Raw genomic sequence first — 23,870 nt, 5'->3', positions numbered from 1 at the left:
ACAAAAATATTCACAAAAACTGGTAAAACTACAAAACAATAAAAACTAAAACCCTAAAGCTCAGAAAGACTACCTTTCTGAAATTATGAAAGAGGACAGGTAAACACTCAGCTGTGTAAATGAATCTTTGTCCCACACAGAAAGCAAGTGCAACACCCACCGCCCCCCCCCACCAAAATCCGGGTCTTTCTCTCTCTCGGAGACATCGCTGACCAACCTAACCTGATCCGAGCCCGCTAGCCACTTGATTGACAACCATACTAGCCAGTTGCTGGCCGCTTTGCGTGCCGTTACGCCGCGTGCCAGAATGTCAGATGGGCCTTCTGACCAATCAATATCGAGCGGTTGGGCAGGGGCGGGGGCCGGATGTGCACCTATCAAGTTAGTCGGAGCAGGCGCACAGAAGTTAATGGTTCGGGTGGACTAATATTGGCGGGGCCTAGTCTGTCTCTGAGGTGCGGGGGCTTTCGCTGTTCGTCGCCCAAGTCAAACTTTACATCGGGACGATCAAAAGACGCCGAAATCCACACAGCTTCTAGTCAGACTCGTAGGCGCCCGATACGGTAAGGATAGAGGGCCAAGAATATGCAGAATGAAGTAATAGCGGAGAACCGAGCGCTGGACACGATGACAGACGGCTTTGAAGACGAAATAGATTCTGTGACCGCTGCCGTCAGCACTAAAGTTCGCATTTTAGAGCCGACACCCGGGGATCGCCTGGATTTCAAGCTGGCTGTGCTCTCCGGTAGCGAAGAGGATGAGGTTTCTGAGGTAAAGTGACCGTCACTTCACCATTGCCACTCACGGAGCCGTTCTTTTAGTCAATCATTTTGAGGTGCTAGTACGCGGCCCCCCTCCCCTTCTGATGCTTTCTCCCCGGCAGTAATCTCACCTCCTTTGAATAGTAGGCCCGAGACCTGTAATGGTGGTGGCAGTGCGCACAGATCCGGGTCTAAATTTGTAAGACGAAGCCGAGGCTCGGCGCTGGGCTGGCCGAAACGGTAGGCCGGAGATTGTGTCGGGGTGGGGGGCGGGGAGGTGGGTGGCGGTGGTGGTGGTGAGAGGAGAAAGGGGGTGGGGGAGGGGTGCCGGGGGGGGGGGGGGGGGAGAACAAGAGAAAGAGGAGCCGGAGTGCCGTGTGCGCGTGCGCGGCGACTGTTGTGCATCCTGGGAAATGTAGTTCGTACGTTTGACTCGGAGTTTGATTGGAATCGGAGCGTCGGGAAACTGGGACTACAACTCCCATTGAGCTACCGACTCGCTGCTTGGTTTTTTTTGGAACCTAAAAACTAGTTCTGGCCTGAATTGTCCTGAAGCCACTAACCCTTTTCGAATTACGATTAATGTAAGTTGAGCCATTAAGGGCTGGTATATTAAGTATTTCCCACAGTATGAACGCATCGATTAGATTGGGCAAACTGCATAAGATGTCAACTCAGTTTTTTTTCAGCCCCATTTTCTGTAAATATATTTCGCTTACGTACATTTGACTATAAACGGAGTTCGAAGGTACCATATTATTCCCATTTACGCCAGGAAGCGCCTAACGTAATGGAAATGAGCGAGTAGGCCCCTGGTTCTGTGTTGTCCCCGTTCGCACAAATACCGTATTTCGGGCCTTGTCACATGATTTAAGGTCTGAAAAAGGCTATGTTTCTAGTTTACGTCTCAATTATAGTTCTATATTTGATTTTGATCTGCTACCAAAGGAACGTGACGTGCCTAGTCTCTCTGTAGAAGAGGTTATGTATGTGTTGCAGAATCCGTAGATCATTCATTGGAGGGAACCGATAATGTCAGTACTGTTTTACAATTTCAACTTTGTTTGGGGCATCTTACAGTTGCATCTTAAAATAGTACAAAGCAGCGTTTTTAGTCTGCAAGCGTACACAATTGGGTTTAGCTACAGAAATGGACAAAATATTACAGTTTACAGCGAGCACATGAAAATAAGAGCCAGAAGCAAATGTTACAGATTTATTTAACTTCAACTTGACAACATTTGGTTTTTTATGATTTAACAGTCTCAGGGGACAACGGACAAGTTAAAAGGATTTGGATGCTGAGAACAGAATTTTGGTTTAAAATATTTGCACAGGTACAACATTGAGCTGATTAGTTTAGCTTTTTATCTGACATGAGCTAAATTATGCTCAAACTGCTTTGAGGGAATACACAGTAATAGAATTATTTTTTTCCTGGAATAACATCAAATGTAATTAGATAACTAAATGGTGCATCTTGATAAAATTACTACTATGGATCACAGTTTTGTCAAAATTTGATTGGAATTTTGTCTATAAACATTTTTGTCATTCTGTTTTATTCAAATTAATGTTTATACGTATATTGAAATTTTGTTTGTATTTGAAGGTACAAACAAGTTCTATGTCTTTAGTGTCTGATAACTGCACATGGTTGTTTATTATTTGAGAACTTAACACCAGGCATGTTGGTGTATAGTTGAACCCTCAGTGCCTGACTCCTTGTTCTCAGTGCCCCAGTGGATCTATGACTGTTAATTAGTTCTGGCATTCCTTCACTTTCACCACTTGATTCTTTCTCATGTAAGACTCTGGCATGATGATGTTCTGTTTGTTCTCTTCTGGTTTTGCCCATCTTTACTCGCTCAATTCTAAAGTTTGCTGAATTGAATTGACCTGTTATACAGTTACAAATGTGTCATGAGATGTGGCTGTGTCACATATGCAGTCAGATTTCACTTTTCTCTGCCAAGATCTCAGTCCTCTTTCCTGCTCCATCATAATGTGAAAGCAGCAGATAGACTTAATTGATCCTAAAATTAATGCTGTTTGGTGATTCTCTTGCTTTATCATTCTCCCCAATGTGCACCAAAGCAAACCATCCTGAATTTATTTTTGTCTTTTCCCTGAATTTACTTTTTGTTCTTTTAAGATCAGGAAATGGCTTCCTGCCACCCCCCCCCCCCCCCCCCCCCCCAATCGTGAAGGAGCAGTGTTCCGAAATTCCAAATAAATCAGTTGGACTCTAACCTAGTGTTGTGCTTCTTAACTTAAGAACTTTCACCTTTTTAAAATGGCCTCTCTTAGCTTTTTTAAAAAACTTGCATATGTCTACCCATGCAACCTGTCTAAATTCCTCTCCAGAGCTTGTGAAAGGGTTACATCTGAAATGTTGACTTCTCCACCCTCCCTGATGCTGCCTGGCTCAGTGTTCTTCCAGCCTCTACCTGTCTATTGTGCATGTATTGTGGCAGTCAGAATTCATGACAATAGCTGTGTATGTGTTTGAATTTGCCATTAATGTTTTTGTTGCGGAACAGCATTTGGACAGCTCAAAAATGACTTTAAAGTTGCACAGAATAAGCTTTCACTTCAACTTTAAGTCTTTAAAGTAGTTGTGTCATCTTGCTCCAAACCATTCCTCCTGTGTTGACCCTAAATTTGATCCACGTTAACCGAATTGTACTTGGAGTAGCTCTAGAAATTGCTATAGCACAAGCAGCTAGCTTTTTAAATACCTAAGGATCTAATAGTCTTTTCTCCTCCAATTTATGTACTCTTCCTTGATAAATATTTCAAGGTCAGCTGCTGGCTTAATGTGTCTTTCATTCTATACCTCTATTCTTCCTCCCATTGTTTCTTTGTTGCAAGAATTCTCCATAATGTAGGTTTTGGTGATCTTTCAAGATGTACTTTGACTAAGACTTTGATCTTCTCAATTCATATTTCCCTTTGTCAAGTGCCCATTTTTCTGTTTAGTGTCTCTGAAGCATCATAAGATTTTGTGTTAATCATGAAATATAAGTCCAGGTAGTTTTCATACGTATTTTTCCAGCAGAAGAATTGGATAGGACTCAGCGGTCGATCTGTTGACATACTGTTGCCCGAGATAAGATTACCAACTGTAAATTGAATACATCTGGATCTATCAGAGCTTTCGTCTTGGTCTCATTAGATCTGTTTTCCCCACTGGATCTGTGAATTGCAGCATGTTGAATTCACTGCTTGCTTTTGAATTTTTGTGACTAGGTGTTGCTTCATCAGTGATCTATTCCATTCCATGTTCCAAACTGAGCTCTACTTCGTAGTTTTGGATCACATTGTATGTTATCCATCGTTGGTAACAGAGGTTTCAGCTACTGTTCTGGAGTTTGGAATCCATTTTTATGTAAAAACCTTAATATGCTTTGCCTCGATTATGTTCTTAATTTGCACCTGATGTCCATTTTCTACCTTTTTAAAAATTTTTGTAGTTCTAAGTATATTTCCTTCATTCAGATGTTTTCTTGTGCCCTGTGATTGATGGCAATGCCTTCAACCTAGTATCGGACCTAAAGTTGAAGTTCCTTCACTATAGCACTCTGCCTACCTATTTCTTTCATCCTGTAGGATTTTTCTTGAGTTACTTGGAAGACTTTCATTGATCATCCTGATATATTCATCTTTGGCTCAGTATCCAGTTTGTTTCTCTACATATTTGAAGAGATTTTATTTACACTTGGTGCTGCATTAATGTAGTTGTTTGTGGCAAAGTATTTTGGAAAATATCAATATGTTAAGGGACCTTGTTCATGTAGTTAGAATCTATTGAAGCCTTAAATTAGTCTTAAGGCAGCTCTACTGGGGTAAGTACAATTACATTATTTGTTTTGAGTCACACTTTTTTTTTGAAAAGGAAGAAGGCTTCTTGAGTTCAAATCTTGGAATCCGATCATTTGGCCCAAAAGGTCCACACTGAACAGCATCCCACCCAGACCAATCCCTCATCCTCCTATTTCTCGTGACTATCCCTCCTAACCTGCACGTCGGATAATTTAGCATTGCCAATCTGCTTAACTTGCATGTCTTTGGGCTGAGAGAAGAAATTGGAGTACCTGATGGATAGCCCCATACGTTGGGAGAAAGTGCAAATTCCACACAGTCTGAGGGTGGAATTGAACCCAGGTCCCTGGCACTGAGGTAGGGACCACTGACCATTGAGCCATGGTGTTACCCTTGAAATGTTTCTTTTATGGTGGCTTCCTAACTGAGCCTTAGCCTCATCATATGGTAGAGTGTCATGGTGTCACTGATTTATACTCTTAGGTTAAAATTGCAAATAAACACAATTCATTTTAATAAGGTAGTTAAAGCAATGGGTGATGGATTCCATTGCACTAAAAAAAAGTTTTTAAACATCCGAAAGATATTTAGGGCTACATGTATGAAGATCACTAAAACAATTGCCAAATTAAAAAAAAGTCTCACAGCTAATGGAATACTAGTCATTATAAAAGATGAAAAGAGAGGGAGTTTTGTCAAACAATGATAACTTCTGGTTCAACCATATTTGTACTACTGTGTGCAATTCTGGACACCTGAGGAATGCTTTGTTAGCTTTGGAAAGTGTGTTGCAGATTCACCAGAATGCTACCATGGCTGCAAAAGATAATCAGAGTATCAATCAAATTCCTTTTTGATAGTCAAGGTTTTAAGGGATGATTTTGTTTTGAATTATTAGTATTTCATAAGGAATTGATCAAGTCAACAGAATCTTTTCTTACTGAAAGAGAAGTTTTAGAAAAGGGAATGTTAGCTCAAAACCTGAACCAGATTCTCTTCAGGAAGTAAGAACTAGGAGCAGGAGTAGGCTGTTCAGTCCTTCGAACCTGCTCAACTAATTGATAGATCATATCCAATGTAGTTGTAGTCTTAATTCCACTTTCTGTCTGTCATCCAGACAACTTAACTCCCTAGTTAATCAAAAATGTATCAAATCTAAAATTGAATAAACTGTGGCCTGGCATCCAGTGCTTTCTGTGTACCCAGACTAATGACATCTGAAGAAATCCTCCTCTTTCTCTTATTTGTAAGTTGTTTTGTAGTTCTCGTCTCTTCCATGTGAGGAAGTATCATCCTGGATTTACCTTGTCAAGTCTCCTCACAATCTAATGTGTCTCACTGAGATCGCATCTTATTCTTCTCAGCTCTAGTGTTTTACAGGCATGCTCTAGATCATCCCATCACCTACGGAATGAGTGAACATACTCTGAATTGTCTAATCTCTAATATGGCTGCCTCCTTTGTCAGGTAACGAGTCCAGAATTGTACATAAGCTCCAGATATAGCTTTGCTGAGGCCCTGCGCAACTACAGTCCAACTTCCCCTCCATATTCTATTCCCCTTGCATAAAATACCAGTGTTTTACTTTATCTGGATACTAACCTTTTGTGATTCATGTACAGAGGAACCTCAGTTATCCGAAGGACACTGGCAAGGAGAATTGCATTCAGTTAATCAAATGCTGGATATTCGTTGCCGCATTGGGACGTTGCAATCTTGTTCGGATGATCCGAAGTTCGGTTAATCGAATGCTGGATAATCGAGGTTCTTCTGTAATGGGGAATCTGGATTCCTGTTTTAAATAACGTGTGTCTCCTGTCTTTCCTGCCAAAATGCACAAGGTCATATTTTCCCTGCCAAAGTTTATTCACTCATGCTTTTTAAATCACTTTGCAACATTTTGTTTAACAAAGTATGGTACAAGTGTGGCATTATCTGTTTAAAAGGGGGCAAATCATGTGAGTTCAAGTAATTTGAAATTGGACATTCTGAGGCATGTTGTGAGGAAGTGGGCATTTTGGAGTCTGCGTAAGTGAATGAAGTTAGAATCCAGATTGACTATTATCTCATTGAATGGGTGGAAGATGTCTCAGGAGTTGAATAATCTACTATGTTTCATGTTGGTAGCACAATGTAACACTAATGCATTTGACTGGAAGATTTGATTTTTTTTTGGCCTGGTGGTAATTTAACTTATCAGACAGGGAGAATTAATTGGTTGAGTACTGTTCTCTGTGGTACTTAGGCTCATGATGGGTAAAAATAGCCAGGATTCTAATAGGTCCTGTTGCATAGTGAACATCAACGAAAAATTGGCAGTGCATTAGAAGTGTTCCTTTTGAAATATTTTCCTAATCCTTTGCTTTTAGACTGGAAATTAAGCACGATTGGTTAAGCTATTCTTGGGTTGCTAGTGATAGTACCTTAGTATGAGTTAACTCAACCCATTGAAGGGGTAGGGAGGACGACCAACAGTTATCTGAAGTTTGTGAACAGGAGTATTTTCAGGTGAGATAGGCACTTGACAAAATTTTAAGCGTAACTTGATTAGTGTTGCTAAGGCAACTTATTTTCCTTCTGACAATATTGGAATATGCTGTTTCTTTTCTCTGCTGCTATACTACATGGAGTCAGAGACTGAATGATACTCATTGTATCTGACTGGCCTAACTACTTTTTTTTTACTTCCGAGAACCAGTGTGGGCTTGATTGGTAAATGCATGGTTGACTCTGGAGGTTTCTGGTTTGAACTTCAGTTTTTTACCTCTGGGTTTTCTGACTTCGCTTGGAGTAATGTTGTGAATGTGATAATTGACCAGTTCACTGCACAACAAGGAGGATGGGCAAAGTATCCAGATTTTCTACTGCTGATCTCAATAATAATCAGTGCTGCCAGGATAGTATTAAAGGTAGAGACTATCCTGATTTATTTTCTCGTCCATTGCAATTAAGATAAATGTATTTAGGATTTAAATTGAGGTTAGCTTGAAATGCAGGCAATACAAATTAGTAAGTCCCTTCCCTTTAATTAGACCACCTAAACGAGATTTGCATCGAAGGAATTCTAAGTAAAAGTATTACACGTGATTTGTATTCTAACCCTGGTTTCAGTAGTGTCTTATTACAATTGAGGTATCCACCGGTGTTTGGAATATTATCTAGGGTTTTGCTTAACTCCATACTTTCATGCAAGCAGTACAATATCAATAGCAGTGTCAATAAACCCAAAACAAGCAACCATTTATCAGGCTGCGTCGAATTGGTTCAAAGAAGCAATTCTGCTTATAAAGTGGCCACAGCAAGTAGAATTTTGAGAAGGTTGATTTCAGACAATCGCATCTACAATAACTATTTATCTTGGAAAAAGTTCAGCTCCTAGTCCAACGTGCAGATCTTGCAGGGTATCGGGAATGGTCAGAGTTGACCTGTCTGTCTTGGTGGTTGCAGCCACATCTGATCGGCTAAGATGTGACATGGATCTGGGTTTTTTGTTTTGATTTATTATTGTCAAATATACCTAGGTACAGTGAGTATTTTTTGTTTTGTTTGCAGTACAGGAAGATCATACCACACAAAGTGCATAAGCTTAGTAGGACAGAGCAAAGATGACCATGTTATGGTTGCAGAGAAGGTGTACAAAGAGCAAGATCAATATGAAATTTAAAGAGAGCTCCATTCAGAAGCTTAATAAGAGGGGAAGATACTGTTTTGAGCCTGTTGGTTTGTGTGATTTAAGCTTTTGTATCTTGTGTCCAATGGAAGAGGTTAGAAAAGATTATAACTAGTGGAGGAGTAGTCTTTGATTATGTTGGCTGTGTGTGACTTGGATTTGGTAGCATTTGGGTCCAGATCCAGTGCTGCTTAGCCTATTTTTATCTAATAGTTGCAGGGTCCATCTGCCTTTGTGGATGATGTCAAAACTTAAAGGATGGATGAACGAATGCCATAGTACTCTGATAGCGGAACTTGGGAAGTGGGAGGTGTGAAAAGGAATGTGGTCATGATTACTTTGAGTCAAATGGGAATTTGCACAGGGTCAAACACAGTAGGATGCTGAATGTCTGCATCTGAATGGTACAATAAATCAGGATTTTGATTCCTAGGGTATTGACACTGTACAGGACAAAGAGTGTTCAAGAAAGGAGGTATTTATAAATTTGAAGAGAAAAAGAAGGATCCTATAGAAGGATTGCAATTTGGGTTGTTTAAACAGATATAACATGAATGGACAAAGGTTAAATAATAGTGCACAATGAATAAAATCGAACTGGTGTCAAACTTGTGAAACTTAAAGGACTTTTATCTGGATTTGAGAGTTGTCTATAATTTGAATTAATGGCACAACGATAAATGCATGTGTTTTGATGGTCAATAGGTAACCTTTTTGCTGTAATGATTGGCAATTAAATATTACAGGTCATTTGATGCTTCAAAATTCAAGCAAACTGGAAAAGAAGTCGGATGCGAAATCCTAATAGTGTAGGATGAAGTTGGAGAAATATTCTAGTCTGAGTCATAAACTTAATTCAAGCCTATTGCATAGGACTGCGATGAGAGTTGGTTTAATATAATTGGGCACTAAATGAGAAAGCATGGCATTTGATAATGATACACATTTCTCAAAGAATATGCATTGCTTATTAATAATATTTCCAGAAAGGTGGGTAAAGTTCACCCTCTTTTTGCTAAAGAGGTTATAGATATAAATATATTGAAAAAGAACCTTTGAATGTTGCCAGGAAAAGTGGGTAAAGTAGTAAGCAAAAAGAAGTAGCTTCTAAGAGGTGCTACAAGATTGTACAGTCATCCTCCAGAGTGACAAAAGTAAACATGGATCCTTTAAAGACTTGGGCAAGAATAAATTTAGGGGTGAATAAAGAAATAATATAGAACAAATATTTTGTACAAAGTTACAAATCGCACAACACCAGGTTACAGTCCAGCATGTTTAATTGCAATGCCAGTCCAGTACCGACATCTCTAAATATTTTGTAAGTCTTATAGGTGCAAAAACTATCAAAAGAGGGCACCAACTGTAATGAGAGTGAAAAACTTGAAATTATTCCATATCTTGGAAAGAAAAGGTAAAAAAAAGAAACAAATGACTTATAAAAACAAAACTGACATTACCTGCGCTTGATCCTTAGGTGTCTAGTGGAGATGACTGGTTGCACTGCTTGAGATCTTCCAAATTCCCTAGATTCTTGAATATTATCATGGATTGGAATAAGTAAAATACTATTTAAGAAAGATGGGGGTGCATAAATAAGTAACTGCAGACCATTTCGCCAGGTGTTAGTCATAGGAAGAATTCTGGAAACTTAATTTATGAAAGTGCTAAGAATCACTTTGGTAGATCCAAAATAGTTTAATGTAAGGGAAATTGAGTTCGAGAAACTTAGCTCCATTAGTGTTTTGGAGGATATAATTAGCAAGGTAGACAAAGGCAAGCCAGTGGATTTACAAAAAAGCATTCAATAAGGTACCACATGATACATTAGCCAAAGTTCACTGGATTAGGCATACAATAGCATGAATAGAAGATTGACTAAAGGACAGAAAACTGCAAGAATAAACTGATCAGTTTCAGGTTTTATAGCTGTTATTGGTGGGAGCTATAGCAATCGCTGTGTAGCTATATGATTTTTACAGTCTGTGTTCATGATCTGACATCACTGGCATCCTTCCACTTTCATATGCTCATGGACCTGCAAGGAATCCAATCCATTGAGTATAACATAGCTTCTTATGAATCACTTTGACCAATTTTTGAGATGTGTGTTTTTGGTGCAAGTGTTGTGTGTGATGTGATTGTTTTTATTGGTGCTGGTTGTAAGTCTCCTTGGGCTATTGACTGTCATGGCAATGCCAGCAGGCACACAGGTGATGCCACTTACCTGTCATCAGCCTGTGCTTGCTTGCTATGAAAGTAGCTGTTTCAAACCTTTATGTCATCTCCGTTGCATCTTCAAAGAGGACCAGTGATGGTCTAACTGAACTTTTGTTTCTGGTTACCTTACTGTACAGGAACTTATTGCGTAAACATCCGACTTCTATCATCTGAATGAAGCAGGTGGAGTTGTCATTGGATGATTGCCATTATGCTTGAGCAATTAGTCTTCAAGGTGACTGCTGCTCTCATTTTGTCCTTCAGTGAGATGCCCAGAATACGACACAGACAATTACATTGAAGGTTAAGTTTTCTTTCTTGATAACTGAAATATTCAATGTTTCACAGTATGTGACAAGGTGTTGAGCACACAGCTCTCCAACCAGAATAGTTTAATATAGTTTAATAGTTTAACAAGTCTGATTTTACTTCACACACTTATTATATCTGCCAAAGGTGATAGCAGCTTCCCCAATGTGTGTATCATGTTCTGTATTAAGGAACATTGCCATTATGGATCTGAGGGAGCAAATTTGCTAATGCTTCCAGAAAGGTAAAGATCTGACACCATGGTCCATAATTATGGTTTTCTTGATGCTGATAGTAAGGGAGAGCAAGTTACTGATGTGCATTGTCTTTATAATGGGCACGGTATCAACGTTTTGTGACTGTATGTATAATGCTAAATGGTATGTGAGGGCAAAGTAGTGGACGTGATATCATCTATGGATTTCAATAAGATGTTCAATAATTTCCTCCTGGTAGGCTGATTAGCAAAGTTAGATCGTAGGAAAAGCAGGGAGAACTAGCCATTTAGATACAGAACTAGCTCGAAGGTAGAGGAGAGCGGCGGTGGAGGGTTGCCTTTCATACTAGACATCTGTGACCATCAGTGTGCCACAAGGAATGGTGCTGGGTCCCCTTTTTGTCATTTACATAAATGATTTGGATGTGAACATAGGAGGTATGGTTAGTAAGTTGGCAGCTGATACCAAAATTGGAGAGTAGTCGACAGCGCAGAAGGTTATCTCTGATTACAAATGGGATCTTGGTCGGATGGACCAATGGGCTGAGAAGTGATAGATGGAGTTTAACTTAGATAAATGTGAGGTGCTGCATTGTGGAAAAGTAAATCAGAGCAGGACCATACACCTTAATGGTAAGGTCCTGGGGAGTGTTGCTAAACAAAGAGACTTTGGAGTGCAGGTTCATTGAAAGTGGAGAAGCCGATAGAATGGTTTGCTTTCCTTTATTGGTCAGAACATTGAATATAGGTGTTGGGAGGTCATGTTGAGGCTATACAAGTCTTTGGTTAGGCCACTTTTGGAATATTGTGTGCAGCTCTGGTCTCCTTCCTATCGGAAAGATGTTGTGAAACTTGAAAGGGTTCATGAAAGATTTACAAGGATGTTGCCAGGGTTGGAGGATTTGAGCTATAGGGATAGGCTGAATAGTCCAGGGCTGTTTTCCTTGGATCATCGGAGGCTGACTGGTGACCATACAGAGGTTTACAAAATTGAGGGGTGTTGATAGGATAAATAGACAAGATATTTTCCCTGGGGTGGGGGGAGTCTAGAACAAGAGGGCATAGGTTTAGGGTGACGGGGGAAAAATTTAAAAGGCACTTGGGGGCAATGTTTTCATACAAAGGGCGGTGTATGTATGGAATGAGCAGCCAGAGGAGTTGGTGGATCTGGTAAATTACAGCATTTAAAAGATCTCCTGAATGGGTAAAAGAATAGGAAGGGTTCAGAGAGATATCGGCCAAATGCTGGCAACTGGGACTAGATTACTTTAGGATATCTGGTTGGCATGGAGGAGTTGGACATCAGGGTCTGTTTCCATGCTGTACATCTCTGATTCTAGTCACAAACGATGACATCAATTCTGTATGTGTTCGTGAATGTTGAGGAACCCATGTGCTTCTGGAGGTTATGTTCTATATATTGGGTAGTGGTCTTTTTGTTTGGAACCTAATTTCTGTCGGAAATTATTTCTGAGAAAGCATTCTGGTAGGATGTGCAAACATTTAGATTGGCAAAAATTGATAAGGATTGTCCACAGGGTTTTGTGCGAGGTAAGTTGTTTCTCAAACTTTGGAATTTTTTGAGGAAGTTACAAAAAGATTGAGGGCCGAGCATTAGATGTTATTTATTTTTTGCTTTAGTAAAGCCTTTGACAAGGCTCTGCAAGGTTGGCTAATTAGTAAAGTTAGGTCACATGGGATTCAACGTGAGCTCGCTAATTGGATACAATGTTGGCTTAACAACAGGAGTCGAGTGGTCGCAGAAGGTTTTCAGACTGGAGGCCTATGACCAGTGGAGTTCTGCAGGGATCTGTTCTGGGTCCTCTTGTGTAAGTGATTTGAATGAGAATATAGCGAGTACGCTTAATAAGTTTGTAAAGACACCAAAAGTTTGTGGCATTGTAGACAGTGGTGAAGGTTTTCTGAGATTACAAAGAGATCTTCATCAGTTGGGTTAATAAGCCAAAAAATGGTAGCTGGAGTTCAATTTGAATAAATGTGAGACTGCATTTTGGTACAACAAAAGGATAGGGATTATACAATTAATGGTAGGGTCTTGGGTAGTGTTGTAGAACAGAGGGACCCAGGGGTTCAGGTATATAATTCTTTTGAAGTTTCTGTCACATACAGACAGCATGGTTAAAACGGTATTTAGCAAGCTTGCCTTCATTGCTCGGTCCTTTCGAGTATAGAAGATGGGAAGCAATGTTGAGGCTGTACAGATGTTGGTATGGCCTCTTCTGGAGTATTGTGTCTGGTAGTTCTGGCTGCCCAGTAATAGGAAGGACATTATTAAGCTGGCGAGGGTTCATAATAGATTTACCAGGATGTTGCTGGGTGTGGCAGGTTTGAGTTATAAAGAAAGGCTGTATAGGCTGAGACTTCGTTCACTGGAGGAGAGCAGGTTGAGAGATGACATTTTAAAGAAGTTTATAAAATCATGACTGATTTAGATCGAGCTAATGGCAGGTATCTTTGACCTAGGATGGGGGATTTTGAGACGAGAGGGCATATTTTTAAGGTGAGAGGAGAGATTTATTTGAAAAAAAACACTTTTTTTTTTACACCAGCCAGTTTGCACGTGGAATGCACTTCCTGAGGATGTAGTGGATGCAGGCAAGTTCCAGTGTTTAAAATTCACTTTGATAAGTACATGAATAGGAAAGGTTTGGAGAGATAGGGGCCAGGAGCAGGCAGGTAGGACTAACTTAGTTTGGGCTTATGTCTGCCTTGCATTGATTGGATGAAAGAGCTTGTTTCTGTGCAGTATGACTCTGACTCTTTGCTTTCAGGATCTAATCTTGTGACGAAGCTGCCTGGGAGCTGGACAATAAAATAATTTAGAGTCTGTCATTAGGTAACTGTAGAATCTTTGAATTTTACAGTATACAGGAGGCCATTTAGCTTGTTGTCTGTACTGATTCCTGAGCCAGCTACCCAGCTGGTGCCTTTCTCCAGCATTAACACTATAGCCCTGTAAACCTGTTCTCCTCAAATATATATCCAGCTCTCTTTTGAAACCACTTGTGGAATTCACCTCTTCCCAGATAGTGCATTCCAAATCCCAACCACTCTCTGGGTAAAGAAGATTTTCCTCTTGTCACTCTTTGGTCTCTTGCTAACAATCTTGAAATTGAGTCCTGGTTACTGACATATCAATTAGTGCATCCAGAATATCTTCCTTTATCCTGTCAAAATTGTTTATAAATTTTGAACGCCTCAATAAAGTCACCTCTTAAGCTTCTCTGCTCCAATTTTTCCTTTTTATCTAAAACTCCTCATTCCTGATATCATCATTCTAGTAAATCTTGGTGCCTAGAACTGAACACAAGACTCCAATTGTGATCTGACCAATGATTTGTAGAAGTGTGGCATTGCTTCCTTGTTTCCATACTCCATGTCTTTATTTGTAAACCCAAGGATCCTTTTAGCTTTCCTAACAAGTGTTTCAACTTGCCTGGTCACTGCCAGAGAATTATCCATGTGAACCATTAAGTCCATCTACTCTGTACTCCCTCCAAAGTCATGTGAGTGAGCCTGTATTAACTGTGTTTCTTCTTTAAAAATGCATTAACTCTCATTTCTGCTAGCTGTCTGTCCATTTGGTCAACTTGTCAATATCTCTTGAAGTCCCTCCATATTGTCCTCTCCATTTACTACTCTCCCTAGCTTAAGAACGTGTGCAAATTTTAAGATTTTTTTGCCCTCAACTCCAAATCTTTTATATAAATGAGAAAAAAACAAGCATCCCAACTGATCCCTGGGGAACACCACTTAGAACCTGTCTCTGACCTGAGAAATGTTAATCTCTCCCTACCCTCTGTTTCCTATCTTTTAGCCAACTTCTGACCCATTCTGCCAAAGACTCCTCAATCTCAAACATATCTAATTTGGCACCATAACAAAGACTTTCTGATAATCCAAATATACAATATCCACAACCCTGTCATCGACTACCTGTCATGTTGTCATAACTTAATTAAATTTGAGAGACATAACCTGCCCTTGATTTAAAGCCATGTTGGCTGTCTAGTATTAACTTATTTTTCTCAAGTGTATATTTTCCTTTATATTATGGCCATAATGAGTTTTCCCACTGATGTCAACTGACATCAGTTTCCTGGGTTATCTTTGCCCCTTTTCTTAAACAACGGTGTCACATTTTCAATTGTCCAGTCACATGTTCAGAAGGGTATGAGAAATTTGTCGACAAGCCTGCAATTTGCTCCCTTACCCTTCTCAGCAATCCCATCCAGGCCTGGTGACGTCTGAACCTTAAGTATCGCCAGCCTGTTTAGCACCTTTCCTTTATTGTTATACTGCTCAGATGTACAACACCCACACTTTCAACTATGCTATTGTTACCATCCTCTAATCTGGTAAAGACAGAAGTAAAATATTCATAAAGTATCTCTGCCATATCCTTTTGCTTTAGTTAGCTCACCCTGCTCCTTATGTGTCACAACTCTATCCTTTGTGCATCTTTTACTTTTCATGTGTTTGAAGAACATTCTGCTGTTTGTTTTAACACAGCCTGCCGTCCTTACCTTATGCTTCCTTTTTATCCTTTCTTTTATTCTAGTCTTAATCTCTCTCCTGCATTTGAGACACTTCTTGATATCTGCTATCATTATTATTCCAGTATCCATCATGTCCCTCCTTTTCCTTATTTTCTGATCGACATCTTTGCTCATCCAGGGTACTATAGCTTTAGCTGTATTATTTCCCACAGGTTTCTACCTATCTTGCACCCTATTCATCTCTTGAAATTCTCCAATTTAGCATCTATTGTTTTATCCACCAAAATGTTTCCAAACAATATACTCCAGTTCAACTTTTGGATCCTAAAATCTGCCCTTTTTCCATCTGGGATCTTAATCATTGATTTTATTTTTCCTTTTACAACTTAACATTGAACTCTTTTATGTTGTTACTATTTTCTACATGCTTCCCCACTCACATGTGAATTACTGGGGTATGTAGTTTGTGTATGTGGGGCCAACAGTTTGAACAACCTCTTTTTGTTTTCAAACAAGCTAGCTGCAAAGAGAAATTGCTTCTTTCAAATTTCATGTGTTAGCTCAGAAACTCTAGTCTGGTTGACCGAAAAATTCCTAATAGTGAGTTGAATTTACATAAGATTCAGGCTGAGAAGGATTTTCTTTTTGACGGAAAATTCAATACAACAACTTTAGAACCAGGAGAGTTCTGACCTTGGGTAGGAATGCTGTTGATATGAACATAGGACAGTACAGTACAGCACAGTACAGGCCCTTAACCCTCCACATTGTGCCAACCTATTATCCTACACTAAGATCATACCCTTCGTTGTACTGTCTTCCAAATGCTGTGTTGAATGGGCAGTTGACGACCACAGGATGATTGGAGTAGATTTGAAGGGACAGCTTTGCTGGAAGTAAACTGAAAACCAAGAAATTACCAGCCTTATGCTGGTCCTTGAAGTAGTGCTCTGATCAAGTGGTCAACTTTCCAGTTGTTGCACAAGTAGATTTTTGGGGGTGCAAGTTGCATGGATATTGTAGGAATGTGTTTTATGGAAATTGAGTATAATTTTCATTTTACTTCAGTCAGTGTAACTGACCATTGAAGGTAATGCAGATAATGTGTTTGGTTTTTTTTGTGCAACAAAATTCCTGTTTTGAACTGTAAACCCCTGTGGCTTCATTTTTTCTTTGTGATTTCCTCAGTCCTCCAATTTTAAAAGAAAATTATTGGTTTCCGACTAGCAATGCGATGAATAAAAATCTTGTGTGTGCAATGCGCTTTAGATAAGTGAAGTGCACAGGATAGTCAAGAAAATGGCAGTGGTGAAATGTGCAGTAATGTGATATTCACTTTGATTTAGAGAATAAAAAAAGTAATTTCTATATGATGGGTCATTAAATGTTCAGTACTATTTGGGTGTCTTGTACACACAACCAAAGGCAGCCAATTTGTTGGCCTTCATCGTAAAGGGTTTGAAGCACAAATAGTGGAGACTTGCAGTTGTCCAGGGGCTTTGGGTGAGACCATGCTATATTCAATGTGCAGTGTGCACCTACAAAGGAAGAATATAGTTCTATGGAATAGATTAATGCTTGGGGTGAGAAGACTGTTCTGTGAGGATGAATTGTGTGTAATAGAGCAATACTGTCTCAATACTAAGTTTAAAACAACAAGTTGATCTCACTGAAATGCACAAGATCCTGATTTAGCTGAAAAGGATTGAAGCTGAGAAGTCTTTTTGCCTTGGTGAGGCAAGATATGGATTCGGTCTCTCAGGGTAAGAATTGATCAAATTTAAGCTAAGTTGAAGTGATGTTTCCTGTCTGAGGGTTGTAAATCATTAGAATTTTCTCAAGAGAAATGTTAATACTGAGTGGTTGAATATGTTCAAGGTAAATAAGGATTTGAGTAGTAGGAGAACTAAGGGAGTACAGGCAAGCAATTAGAATTGAGGTGAAAGATCAGATGGGACCTTAATGAGAGAGCAGGCATGAAGAGGCATACAGTCTACTCCTTTTGGTTTTGTTCCTTTGAATTGTCTGGACCCCAATCTAATTTCAGTTTCATAGCTAGTCACCTGGTGAGAACTGTATGCTGATAACCACAGTAAACTGGAATTGCCAGGAATCTGCACCTGGAATTTTCTTGGATTAGTTTTACCTGGATAATTCCCAGTTCTTCAAAGTGCAAATACCATAAGTTGGAATTGGGATACATTCTGTCAAAACATTTTGATCAAGTAATCCATTTACTTATGACAAATGACTATCCTGAAAAGGTTTTGTAGTTCCTGGCAGACTCAAGTGTGAAATTTTACTTTTGAGAAACATGTAATTTGTCATGTGCCTTCCCATTGCAGTAGGGGTTGTCTCTTCAAGGTCCACCACTATACTATAGCCATCACTGTGGCTACAATTGAAGCCACAGAGTACAAAAGCCAAGAAATTATGGTGCACTGTAATAAAATTCAACAGGAATATTGTATTTAATTCTGCGCTGCACTTGAAGGATGTGAAAACGTGTGCACAGAAGAATTTAGGAAGCTAGTTCTAGAGACTTCACTTACATGGATAGATTGGAAAAGCTTTGACTGCTGTCTTTGGAGAGAGAAGATTCAAATTAGGTTTGATAGGTGTTCAAAGTCCTAAAGGATCTGGACAGTGTGAATAGAGAAATGTATCCTTTGTTGAAGGGGTTGTAAACCAGAGAACATAAATTTGAGGTGATTGGCAAAAGGACCAAAGGCATCATAAAAGAAGAAATGGTATACACTATGGCAGAAGATTGTTGTGGATTACAAAGAGGGATTAGGTAAAGTCTGAAGGTTTGGAAAAATTGGACCATTAGGCTAAGCCTGGCAAGTAATGGTGCAGAACTGACAGGCCAAATGGCCTTTTTCTGTGCTGTATCCTTTGAGATTCCCTTACGAAGTAATTATTGTATATGTATGAGAGACTTGCTTTAAAAACTGAGAATTGAAGTGGCAAATCCTCATTTCGTATCATATTTTAGTCACAAGGACAAATGAAAATGTCACTTAATTTTGTCAGTCTGGTTTAACACATGAAAACTGAGATGTGAGCTCCCTCCTGTATTTCTTGCTAAACTTTTTAATTGATTCTTGGACCTTGCTTTCAATCTTTTTTGTAACTAACTAGTACATGGAATGTTACGTATGTGTAAAAGATTTGTGGTCCAGGGCTTATTTTTTAAAAAGGACACATCTAAATGTAAACCGGTGAACAGTTGAGAAGATTCAAAACATCAGTATATTCTAAAAGAGAATTTGTAACATGATTCTTTTGGAAGCTTCTTGATAATTGTGTGCTTATTAAATGTACAATATGGTAACCATGCCAAATCTGCCTTTGATTAGATTACATTACAGTGTGGAAACAGGCCCTTCAGCCCAACAAGTCCACACCGACCCGCCGAAGCGCAACCCACCCATGCCCCTACGTTTACCCCTTACCTAACGCTAGGGACAATTTAGCATGGCCAATTCACCTGGCCTGCACATCTTTAGACTGTGGGAGGAAACCGGAGCACCCGGAGGAAACCCACGCTGACACGGAGAGAACGTGCAAACTCCACACAGTCAGTCACCTGAGGTGGGAATTGAACTCTGGTCTCTGGCGCTGTGAGGCAGCAGTGTTAACTACTGTGCCACCGTGCCGCCCACAATTTGGCTGTGTACTAAATATAATCTGCACGTTGATACTACTGCAATGTACGTTACAATAGCTAGCTATTTTTCTTTTGATATCTTCAATTTCTTGTGATTGAAAGGATTGTGTATAGTGCTATTAGTCTCTGAGCAAGCTGAATCCTTCAGTCTTGAAAGGAGAATGCTTAAGTTATTTTTAACCAATGTTTTCATGAAAATATTACCTTCTGGTGGATACAAACAAGATGCTATCTTAACTTACCTAGTGGTTATTTTTATGTAATTGATAAGTTAGCAGACTTCTGAATCCTGACACCTTAGGGAGATGTTCTCACCAATATATGCATGTTTGTTTTTGCATAACCAATAGTTGCAAGTTGCATTTCTGGTATGCTTTTAACATAATGTCTTATGAAACTTGATAAAATTCAATATAAGCCTCAAGAGGGTTGATAATTAGTTGCTTTTTAGGAAGTGTCTTTAAAATTGGGAAGAGATGAAGAGGTTTGAGTAGGAAATTGTACAGATTAGGACATTAACCAGAAGGAGAACATGACGTGATTTATTTACCCTTAATAACCAGCACTTCACCAAAACAGTAACTGTAATGATTGCTTCCATCTGAGCTGAAGTGGCTGTTAGTGTATCACAAATTGGAGACACAACTTTAAGCAAAAAAACAACTTTATGCATTGCAAATTGAGGCCACCAAATTTGTATAACTTCAAGATTCTGATTATGACAGTTAGTAATTCCTTAAGTTATTGCTGAATTTTATATACCACTGGCTGTTATTGTTCGTTGGAACCTTGCATTTAAGAAAACATCATCTGAATTATTTCTGATTAAAACTTTGCCCTGTCATAGAGGAAAACTAATTTATTTTTCTGAGGACCATGACTTCAAAAAGTCTGTCTTACCAGACTACTTTGCGAAGTTACAAGGAGTACTCCATTCTAAACCAGGGAAGACTGACTTTGGTTTGACTTGAGACTTGGTCAGCAGACTTGAGGGAATTGTGCTACTGGCTGGGGAGTGTGTAGCCAGTCGGGTGCAGAACATAGATCAGGTTGTGTGAGGCCCGACTCTGTATTTTTACAAAAATACAAAGATATCATTTTGACTGTTGGGTATTTCCTAAGGGAGAGAAGCGCTGCAAATTTTATTTTTGATTTTGGCTGAAATGAATGGATGTGGGAACAAAACATTCTACACTTTGGACTTGTATTGATTATATCATTTAAAAGATGTTGCCTCTGCAAATCAACTTCAAGCACAAGAAGTCCTAAAGTGGAGTTTCTGTAAACCCAGTCAAAAGTGAGTGCTTACCAGCTGAACCATGCTAACTGGAAGCTCCAATGCACGTATTTACTTTGCTTATAACTTGAAATATGTGTATTTAATGTTTTGTATATAATAGGTAATTAATGTATTCATGGATCTCATCTATTGAAATAATTGCTTTGGAATAAGTATGGAATTTCCCTATTTGTTTAAAATTGTGGAGTGTTTATTTACCTGACAAAAATAAAGATATTGAACAGCAAGTGTCCTGTTGTTCTGTACTGATGCATGTTATTTGAAAGCTGGTTTGAATAAATGGCATCTTTGCATCACTTTTAATTTGTGTTCAGCATCTAACATATTGGAAATTCAATGCTCAAAACTACAATAACTGCAAATATGGTACTTGGTTCTTGGATTTGTTTTCTCTTCTCGGTCATCTTCCATAATCAGTAGCGTAACCCATTAACTGAACTTTGCAAGCACCTCTTGATCCTGAATAAATTCAAAGTGAAATTGATTAAATCAAAAAGTTATTGTAACCTGTTTTCCACACTCAGATGAGATTTTGGACAAGTGTTTTGAATTATGGGAGAAAGAAAGAGACTTTGAATCTTTTGTATCGTTTTGTGGGATTTAGTGATACAAATTGGGAAAGATTAATCTGCAATTGGGACGTGATGAATTCAGTGCTCAGGGTCATTGGACATTGACTGAAAAGCATCTCCCTTGCCATAGCTCCTTTCCTCAACTCTCCAATTGTTAGTATTCTAGGGGAGAACAAAAAAGTGTTTAAAAAAAATTTGAAGGGCCCGGGAATAGGATTAGCCATTCAGCCCCCTCAAACCTACTGAAGCACTGAAGATTGTAGCTGATCACTGGCCCTAAATCTCTTGATACCCTTGCTTAAGAGAAAATATTCATTTTAAATTTTCATGATGTAATTCACGTTGACCTCCATTTGAGGAAGAAAGTTCTAAACCTTCACTACTCTTGGCGTGTAGCGTTTTCTAATATTTCTCTTGAATGGCCTGGCCCTTAATTCTGGCTGTGCCCCTGGTTCTAGAATCTTCAACTAATAGAAATAGATTAACTTTATCTTTCCCTGTTTAATATCTTGACGACCTCTATTAGATTACCTGTTTAACCTTGTAAATCCTTCAGAATAAAGGCCGAATTTGTCTCATCTCTCCTCCTAATGTAAGCTTTGAAATCCAGGAATCATTCTTGTAAACTTGCATTAAATTCCCTCTGGACCTAAAGCATCCTAAGGTGTGGTGCTCAGATCTGCTGACAGTACTCCATATGGCTTTAACTCTGGTTTTGTATAATTGCAGCGTTATGTTTGCATCCTTATACTCCAGCCTTTTAGATATGAAGGCCAGCATTCCCTTAGCTTGCTTCACTATATTTCTGCCCCTGTTTGTGACATTTTAAAGAGCTATACACTGAACCCCCAAATCTAATTGGTCATTCGTTGTATTTAACTTTGTGCCTTAAAGAAAATATTCTGAACTGTAGTTTCTTGGTCTGAAATAGATAACTTCAAACTTGTGTATATTAAAATCAATATGATATAACTTTGACCATTAGCCTAATCTATCAATATCCTGTTGCAATTTATGTTGTTATCAACATTGTCTTCAATTAGACTTGGGAGCTCAGGTGTATAGCTTTTTAAAATGGCACAAACACAAGCAGAAGTAGTGAAGAAAGCTGAGGGAATGCTGGCCTTCATATTTAAAAGGCTGGAGTATAAGGATGCAAACATTTATGCTGCCCAATTTTGTCATCAACAAATTTGAATATTTGACTTTGTGCCATTATCCAAGTTGTTAGTGCCTTAATTATCTACAATGGCCATTAACGCAGATCCCTGCAGGATACCACTCCTATCCTTCCAATTTGAGTACTTAGCTGTTTTTCCAATTCTCCTTAATGCCAGTCAACAAATTTCCTTTCCATGTCAATTCTGTGGGTGAATCCACCTTAATTAAAAGACCTGTGCTGGACTTCCCCTTCTAGAAACGTGTATAAACAGCCTCCATTGACTTATCTCTGTCCATCATCTTTGTCATCTCTTCAAAAAAATTATACTAAGGTTTGTCGGGCATGCCCTCCCCTTCATGAGTCTATGCTGACTCTTCCCAATTCACTGAAACTTTTTTGAAGTGATCAGTTATCCTATCCTTTGATTATAGACAGATGTTTGGCTAATTGGTCTGCAATTCCCTGCCTTCCCTCTCTCGCCTTTCTTAGAGCTGGAGTGACATGATCAATTTCTAATCGAGGTACAAATTCTGAATCCAGATAATCATGAAAGATTATGCTTAGGACTATTGATGTGCTCTCCTATCACCTTTTAATGTCCATGGATGGAAACCATCAAGTTCTAGGAGTTTGTCACTCTTCAGTCATTAAGGGAAATTAATGGAGCTATTTAAGCTACCTTTATTTAGACTCTGTCCCTGATCCTCTGTTAATTTCAAAGTTTGTGAGAAGATTTGTAGCTTAGGTGCTCATTGTTGTGGTTCTGTTCACTGAGCTGGGAATTTGTGTTGCAGACGTTTCGTCCCCTGTCCAGGTGACATCCTCAGGGCTTGGGAGCCTCCTGTGAAGCGCTTCTGTGATCTTTCCTCCGGCATTTGTAGTGGTTTGAATCTGCCGCTTCCAGTTGTCAGTTCCAGCTGTCTGTTGCAGTGGTCGGTATATCGGACCTAGACAGGCAACAAAACGTCTGCAACACAAATTCCCAGCTTGGCGAACAGAACCACAACCTCTGTTACTTTCTTTAGGACTTCCGGCAAGCTATCCTTCTTTACTGCTGTGAAATACTGAAGCAAGGTAATTGATCAGTATATCTGCCATTTCCCCATGGCCATCAACAGTTTCCCCATTCTGTTTTAGTGGATTGATAGTACTCTTAACTGGCTGTTTTCCCTTTTACTACAAAAAACTGTAAAATCTCCATTTGTCTTTTATGTCCCTTGCAAATTTGTTTTTATAATTGATGAATGGTACAGCACAAGAACTGGCCTTTTGGCCCATCACGCCTGCGTCAAAAGTAAAACCTCTTTTTTTTTCTGTGCAGTCCATATCTACATTCTCCTCAATCATTTATAGTGAATCCTCTGTGAAACCATGAATCGCAAATTCACTCATCTGAGCCACAAAATACATATTAACATCCATGGGTAAAAATTGTGTATCCAAGATTGTATCTGTGATATTTAACCTACTTTTAAACGAGCTCCACATTTGCAAATTTCATCATTTTATGCGCATTCTTTGGAATGGAACCCTTGCAGGCACCGACTGTATTACAAGCAAGGGTCCTAGCACTGATTCCTGCAGAATGACACTGACCGCAGATCTCCAGTCAGCAGAATGTCTTTCCATCACTACTGTCTT

At 39.2% G+C, this 23,870-nt stretch overlaps 1 protein-coding gene across 16 annotated transcripts in view; it reads left to right on the top strand.

Moving 5' to 3' along the window:
- The first annotated feature begins 382 nt into the window (after nucleotides 1–382).
- Nucleotides 383–23,870, top strand: part of ankhd1 (ankyrin repeat and KH domain containing 1) — a 155,315-nt gene continuing 131,827 nt past the window's right edge. For 11 of the 16 annotated variants that reach the window (XM_072590811.1, XM_072590803.1, XM_072590805.1 and 8 more), the window contains exon 1: nucleotides 384–771. In XM_072590811.1, the coding sequence (XP_072446912.1) occupies nucleotides 586–771 (186 nt within the window). In that variant the 5' untranslated portion in view covers nucleotides 384–585. Of the gene's footprint in view, nucleotides 772–23,870 lie in introns of all 16 variants that reach the window. The other 5 variants (XM_072590812.1, XM_072590810.1, XM_072590808.1 and 2 more) reach the window with 2 other exon arrangements.

The sequence above is a fragment of the Chiloscyllium punctatum genome, chromosome 20 (assembly GCF_047496795.1).
Source record: "Chiloscyllium punctatum isolate Juve2018m chromosome 20, sChiPun1.3, whole genome shotgun sequence".
Classification (NCBI taxonomy): Eukaryota; Metazoa; Chordata; class Chondrichthyes; order Orectolobiformes; family Hemiscylliidae; genus Chiloscyllium; species Chiloscyllium punctatum.
The sequence above is the reverse complement of the archived record's forward strand: the minus strand, read 5'-3'. Positions and strand labels throughout refer to the sequence as shown.